This window comes from Sesamum indicum, linkage group LG12, assembly GCF_026168435.1.
Source record: "Sesamum indicum cultivar Baizhima isolate 11 linkage group LG12, ASM2616843v1, whole genome shotgun sequence".
NCBI classification, from domain to species: Eukaryota; Viridiplantae; Streptophyta; class Magnoliopsida; order Lamiales; family Pedaliaceae; genus Sesamum; species Sesamum indicum.
The window spans coordinates 7682538-7689831 of NC_142668.1; the positions used below are offsets into that span (position 1 = coordinate 7682538).

Here is a 7294-nt window from a genome sequence, read left to right on the forward strand (position 1 = left end):
TGAGAAGTCGATTTTGCACTTCATTCAAATTTATAGTAATCTCAACATGGTCCTTATAGTTTGTTTCTGCAATCAACAGGACCCTGTGTTGACATATCTTGTTTGCTTATAGTTCTATTCTCTCCCTGTCTGTGTAGTAAAACGATCCCAACATCGCAGCATATGTTTTAGCAGCTATTCTGAAACCAGAAATCATACTGAATCAACAAATGGCATTGCCCACTGATCTTGGTAAAGCTCAACTCCAAAAGAAGTGCCTGAGTAAAGATAAGTAAAGCACAAGCAACCATATGAAGCAACAGAGTCTGCAACTCATTTATTGGCAAACATGCACACAAACAGATGTCCTTTGCGAGAATTACAACCCGCTTACATAACTAGATCATCATACCAATATATACATAATATGTTCTTAGTCATAAGACAACGCATCTAGCTAGACTACATGAACTGATGCTCTGATCATTCAATCGGGAAATCTTTTGATTTCCATGATTGCTCACAGAGCAAGCAGCTCCGCAGTGTCAGCAAACTCGCAAGAATATCATCTAAAAGTAAGTTGAAGCCTAGAAGTTACATACGAGAGATCAATAGCGGGGCTGATACTGGAAGCTCCTCGCCCATGACTGGCTGGAAGAGATCCAGCGCTCCATACCGTTCTAAGACACGCATCCTGCAGTCCTCAGCAGCCATTAAGCCAGTCGAGTATGCACCATGAACGGAGCCAGGATAATTTATACTTGTGGCTTCTCCCGCAAAAAATAGGTTATCCACAGGGATTCTCAGCCTCTCATAGAGATCATGAGATTTCCCAACTGTATCATAGCTATAAGAGCCCAATGAGTTTATGTCAGTGCCCCAATGTGAAACAAGGTATCCGATCTGCATATCCATGGAAGAGAAATGCAGTGATTAGAAACTTGTTAAGCAATAAAATCCTTGTGATCAATAGGCGGGGTGAAATCATGCAAAGGACAAAGTACACCATTAATATTTTCATTACGGTGGTGTTGAAGAAGAGTAGTTCAAACCAATGATAAAATGAATAAATTAGAATACTTCAAACGGGAGAGCATATTAGTTTAGGGAACCACCAAGGTAACATCGGTCCACCAGAGATGACAGCCCTTTCGGAGATAGTGCCAAGAGCTCATTCTTGGAGCAACTGTTCCTAGGGAATGCCAACTCCATTCCTCGCATCTCACCGATGCACCTTAAATGCATTCCATACACTGAACTGTATACGCACACCAAAAGAAACATCAGATCAGAAATAGATAGTGCAACAATACCGGTTCCAAAGCATTTGGAAGGATCCTTTTAACTTGTGTAAAAGCAAAATTGACAGCAGCCTCATCAGACATTTTCTCAATGTCACGAGCCAGCTGGCCAGCAGGCATGTAAACAAGGACTGAATGACCTGTGGCCTTGTGCAAATTAAGAAAATAACTGCAGCCATAAGATGTATCAGCAACCACCCCCAAGAATTCCACGTTTGGCCAAAAGACCTTCTCGAAGTGCAAAATTATCTTGTTCTCGATCCCAACTCCAAGGTCATTAATTGCTTCTTCCTTCCATTCAGGTAACCTTGGCTCAAACTTGATGCTATTTGATTTCAGAACGCCAAGAGGAACAGCAATAACTGCAGCATCCGCTATAAATGTTCTCCCATCTTCTACTGTCACCTTTACTCCATTATAACGTCTCACTACTTTGGTCACTCTAAATTTAAGTACACAAAAATAAGAGAAGCCAACTCAGAATTGGATGTGCAATGAAAAGGGTTAAACCAAAGGGAATGAAATTATCTCTTACCTATGGCTCAAGCGAATGTCAAGACCCTTCGCAAGACTATTGATTACGGGAACATATCCCCGGACCATAACCCCATGCCCACCAGGAAGCAACTCTTCCTGCAACAAAGATACCAAATGAGACGATCTAGACCTAGTGATCAAGCAACTTACAGGCTGATTCTCTTAAACAACGCATTGTATTTTGGACAAAAGTACAGCTAGTTTGAGATTGCAAGTTATTCACGGTTAGATGAGTAGCTGAGTGTTTAAGTTAAAGTAAAAGCAACATTTAAAGAAAACAATTTCAGGAATTAGTTTCATCACTATTTGAAAAGGCCAACCTATCTGGTAAAACATCCAGTATGAGAAAGTTCTATAAAATCAACAAAAAATCAAGGGACAACAAGTAATCATAATGTGTCAGCAAGAGAGAATAACCTGGTCCCAGCCTTTAAGCGATATAGTATCAGCATCTGCAGCAAACCAGCCTTCCATTCTGCATAGGTACCATTGCAACACCTTATGATCAAGTCCCTCCAACCTACAAAGTGCGTACTCCTCAGTAATTGTTACATAAGTGGAATAGAACTAATACTGCTACAGAAAATTACTGATGTAAAACCTCAAATCTGGTCTCCTCTCAAAAACAATTGAGATGGCCCGTTGGATAGACATATCCTCGCTGGATTCCTGTCTTACAAGTTCCGTCTGCACAAAATACAGTAGAAAGAAATCAGAAATAATTACAACCAACACCAAGGAAAAAAACTCTTTATATTAGCACAGTGTATAAAAGCTCAATCTTGTGGCCAAAACATTAATACAATTTCTTTCTGAAACTTTTGGAATTTTAAGTGAGGCGCCAGAGAGGAGGATAGCCATACCTCTTTCAAGATGCTCTCAAATGTTTCACCAACCTTTGAGACTAATTCTTGAGGAACTTGATTTCCATCCATATCAAAAAGAGCATAACTGAAAGTGAACATGTTAGCTACCAATAGCAGAAATGTATATGAGGTGAGAAAGACCTAAAATTATTGAAAAACCAAGAAAACTTGATGCCATCTAAAACACCTCTAATTGTCAAACAATGGGTGCAGCCATTGTACTCTTAATTGCATATAGTGGATTCCTCAGTCATATATCATCTTCTAACCAGGAATTTATTAAATCACATGCCACATTCAATGATAATGAACTCAACTCCTCAGAACGGGCCAAGGAAAGACAGAAGGGAGAAAGAAAAACCTTTCTAAATCATGGTCATACAAAACTGAGTTGTCCCCACTAGTGCGATAAAGCGGTAGCCCCAGTCTTCCAATAACCGTAGCCAATGGATTCTGGTTGGACACACCATGTAACCTGAACATCAATATGCAGATAAAAATTAGCAGGTGTACATGGAGCAAATCATGACTCCCAGAAAAAAATATATTTCTCTGCACAATACAACCAATTACCATGATGCACCCAAGTCAACAGGGAAGCCAAAGGAATAATCAGTATGCACTCGACCACCAATTCTATCCCTTGATTCTAACAACATAACCTGTAAATCACTTTCTTCAAGACCAATATCCTCAATCATGCATGTCATTTTAGATGACTTGGAGCTAAATATATACCTGAAATGAGGCATCATGAAGGACTCTTGCAGCTGTTATGCCAGCAAAACCAGCACCTATAACGATGACAGATGGTGAGGCTGTTGATCCTCTCTCGAAGTTTGAATAGCAAGGAGCTGCAAGATATGAAGCTTACTGAGATACAACTGAAAGAGCTGCCACCAAAATTATATTCCATGCCACAAATAGTGTAGAGGTGATTTTCTTAAACAGATCATAAAAAGTTGAATAGAAAGACAAAAACCATGTAAAGAGTAATAGCATCAACCAAATGTTGTGAGTTATTAGTACAGAGTAGAAGAGCAAGAAGTAAATAATAATTGATTCATCGAAATTCACTCCTAAAACCAAGCAACCATTGCAACAAATTAGATTGAAGAAAAAACAAGTAAATATGTTGAGAGTTGAGGCAGACATTTGCTAAGAAATAAAATCAGAATCTTGATCATCCATCACCACAATGGGTAAAATTTTACTGGTTTCCTTATTTTTGTGTTCTGGATGCATTTCCAAATAACCTATAAGAGTTGACAAATGACTCAAGTGATTTTTGCTCATCTGCATCTCAAAAATTGCCGTATACTCTAGTATAGCAGGTGGTGAGTTCTGCCTAGGATATGCTCAACCATTCAACTACTCCATCCCCTTCAGTCCAAAAAGGGAAATTAAACATATATAATGAACCAGAAACATTAAAGCCATCCAAGTTAGTGCCATGTAAGCACATATTTTGGATGGCTTCTTTGCATTCTAATTTGCCACATAAACAATCATTTTTTTTAGGAAAAAAAATTAAATTTAGATAAGATTACAATTATTTACCTTTATCCAGAAAAGACATGAGATTTTTATCCTTTTTTTTCTTTAATTTAAGATAAGTGTTTATAAGTTATCTTTATCTAAGAGCTTTACAGAGTTTTTTTACTTTAAATTAGTACATAATTCAAAATTTATTTTTATACATACTAAATTCTTTTATATAGATTATTATCATATTAAATTTTATATTATTTATGAATTCGTTTTATATTATAAAAGTTAAAAACAATTAAAAAAACAAGGCACAGAGTACTAACTAGTTATAATATTTGTTAACGAGTAAAATTTATTTTAGTACCGGATTTTGTCATTAATGTTATTTTGGTACATGAGTAATTACAAATGACCCAATTAGTAACCGAGTTTCGCTACTAATATCAGTTTGGTACATGAGTCGTTAAAAAACGACTTAATTGGTACTCGAGTTTTACCATTAATGTCACTTTGGTACACAATTCACATTTTTTTCACTTAATAAAGATATCTAAACTTGATTGTGAAACTTGGATATAGATTCAAAAGTTTATATAGATTATAAATTTTAGAAATTCAGAATGCAAATTCAACTTCTCTATGGTTGCAATGCATTTTGGATTTTACTTTTGATAATTAGTTTCTATGTATTGAGTTATCTTATAAATATTGATAAATAAAATTAGTAGAAGAAAATAAATTAATGAAATGTTATTATTAAAAATATAATACTCAAATGTAGAAAATGGAAGTAAAAAATATATTGATTGAATTTTATTTATTTATTTTTGTAAATTTATTATTTGTATTTATTATCTATGGGTAAAATGGTCATTATATAAAAGGATAAATAGAAAAAATAAAAAAAAAATATCAATTGGGTACCAAAGTGATAATGATGAAACTCGAGTACTCATCAAGCCATTTTGTAATTACTGGTGTACCAAAGTAATATTAATATTAAAATTCGAGTACTAATTGAGTCATTTGTAATTACTCAGGTACCAAAGTGACATTAATGATAAAACTCAAGTGTGAATATGAATTTTACTCATTTGTTAATATATATTGTTAGAGATCTCATACTTACAAGTATCTGACCAACAAAGGTTACTAAAGCATTTCGAGGCCAAATCAAATTTCTGACATAAAAGAAAAGGAAAGTCCACCTCACTAAATGATATGTCTTTTCTGTCCTTTTAACTTTGAATTTCAAAATATTTATAGGTAATATCTACATCTACTTCATATCCTTTTCCTTTTTCCTGTGCATATGATAGAAGTATGAAACAAAGAAGTCCTACTGTTTGAATGTGCTCCACTCTTAGAAAGGTGAAAAATGCTGCAACGAGCAGGAGACAGGGAAAAATTACTACGCTGCATGACCGATTTATATAAGTGTAGCATTAATGAAAGGCTCCGCCCTAACAAAATGCATGGGAAAAATAAGTGATGCTATATTATAGCATCACAAACTTATCAAGTACTAAGTACCCATCACTAGGTGTTTAGTTTACAAGTATAACTTCCATATTATAATGTTTAAGCCTAAATTTACTAGTCGGGCCTACATAATAATATATAGGCTCTCATCATATTGAATTTATCAGTTTTATATTTCAAGAAAACCTGAACAAGCAAGCCCAAGAAAAACTAAATGATCTTTAAGTTATCATCTCTCCAAGTCTCATGAAAGAAGCCCACCTCTGGACAAAATGATCTTGAGTAAGAAAGTGATCCAGGTCAACATCATATGACCAAGATACTAACAAAAATTAAACTTACTTCGGAAATAAGTTAGCTTTCGCTTTTTCAGTTTCCCTTTAAGTAGAAAGCACTTAAAACAAATTATATCTGCAAGAGTTTCCCCTCCATGAAGGAAAATTTTGACAAAATCACAAAAAAACTTGGAAACTTGTATGAATAAAGCCATGGTACCAATCCAACGCATACAGAAATAATCTAATACACCACCACAGAGAAATTTAAATGAATCAGTTAAAAGAGTTCAGAACGGAGAAAAAACAGAACAAAACACACACGCAAGCACACCTGTACGCAACTGGCGATTACTCTTGTTGTTCCTTGACTCCATAATTCAGCAAAGATCGGAAGTTTCGTTCGGTAGAATACAAACAATTACTAAAATTAAAATCAATCGACCTTAATCTCAAAAACAGCTCGGTTAATCTCCACAACAGGAGGAACAGCAAAAAAGTATTCGTTTCCGAGAAATGGAGAATGAAAGTGATAAAATGGTTGGAATTCGAAGAAATATCCAGCTTCACCGACCCGCTCATGCGTCTTCCCAACCTACCCACCTTCCGATCAATCCAATCAAATCAAACCCCCAAAAATCAACGCAGCCCAAAAAATCACAAATTTACCAAATACAAAACGTAATCAAGATATAAAATCAGAATTTTCCAAAATCACTGCACAATCCGCAATAAACCCCGCTTATTCCTCCACAAAACGGAAAAGGGCTTCCACGAAAAACCCAGAAAATGGAAAGGAAATTAAAGAGGGATTTTTGTGGGGGTGTAGAGAGAGAGAAGTTGGGAAGAAGCTGTTTGGTAGGAAAATTTGGTGGGAGGAGGGGAAGCTTTGATTTATAGAGTGTGGGAACCAACTCAGATGTCACATGAAATAATATTATAATATATGTCACAATCTTTAGTCTCCACATGCTAAAAAGAAAAAATCAACACTATATTTGATTTCATTTTTAATTTATTTTGGCGTATTATATGAAGATAAAAAGAGAAACATAAAAATAAATAAGTATGTGTTAAAAATAGTGTGTATGTTAAATTTATTTTTAAAAATAATATAAAATAAGTACGGTATATTTGATGTTTTTTAGTGGGAGACAAAAACTACTATTCATTATCAAATCATATCTCTTTTATATATATTTATATTTATATATATGTATGAGTATGTATACAATTTTCTTAGCAGTAGGACCTATAATTAGTATAGACTTATTTTGATAAAAAATAAATGAGCCACTGTTTCAAAATATCTCAAAACACCATCAAAACTTTCAAAACAAATCAAGGTAAACATTGTCCATAT

The 7294-nt window shown here is 34.8% G+C and overlaps 1 protein-coding gene across 2 annotated transcripts; it reads right to left on the reverse strand.

Moving 5' to 3' along the window:
- Positions 1-291: 291 nt before the first annotated feature.
- Positions 292-6808, reverse strand: LOC105178573 (polyamine oxidase 2). 2 transcript variants are annotated; one of them, XM_011102066.3, is made up of 10 exons: positions 6266-6806; positions 3422-3537; positions 3257-3345; positions 3045-3158; positions 2681-2768; positions 2419-2504; positions 2235-2337; positions 1816-1913; positions 1293-1722; positions 292-882 (listed from the first exon to the last, which is right to left on the reverse strand). In XM_011102066.3, the coding sequence occupies exons 1-10, from the start codon at positions 6306-6308 to the stop codon at positions 574-576; spliced, it is 1476 nt and encodes a 491-aa protein (XP_011100368.1). In that variant the 5' UTR covers positions 6309-6806; the 3' UTR covers positions 292-573. The 2 variants fall into 2 exon arrangements, 1 of the variants encoding a protein (XP_011100368.1); XR_016063108.1 differs by having other exon boundaries at positions 742-882; positions 1095-1722; positions 6266-6808.
- Between the last annotated feature and the right edge of the window lie 486 nt (positions 6809-7294).

What these genes read in the sequence shown, in the direction of transcription:
- LOC105178573 (XM_011102066.3), bottom strand. Translation starts at nt 6,308, where the DNA reads ATGGAGTCAAGGAACAACAAGAGTAATCGCCAGTTGCGTACAG. An exon ending in TAATCGCCAGTTGCGTACAG is followed by an intron (nt 3,538 to 6,265) that starts GTGTGCTTGCGT and finishes CATATCTTGCAG; the next exon opens with CTCCTTGCTATTCAAACTTC. An exon ending in CGCTTAAAGGCTGGGACCAG is followed by an intron (nt 1,914 to 2,234) that starts GTTATTCTCTCT and finishes TCTTTGTTGCAG; the next exon opens with GAAGAGTTGCTTCCTGGTGG.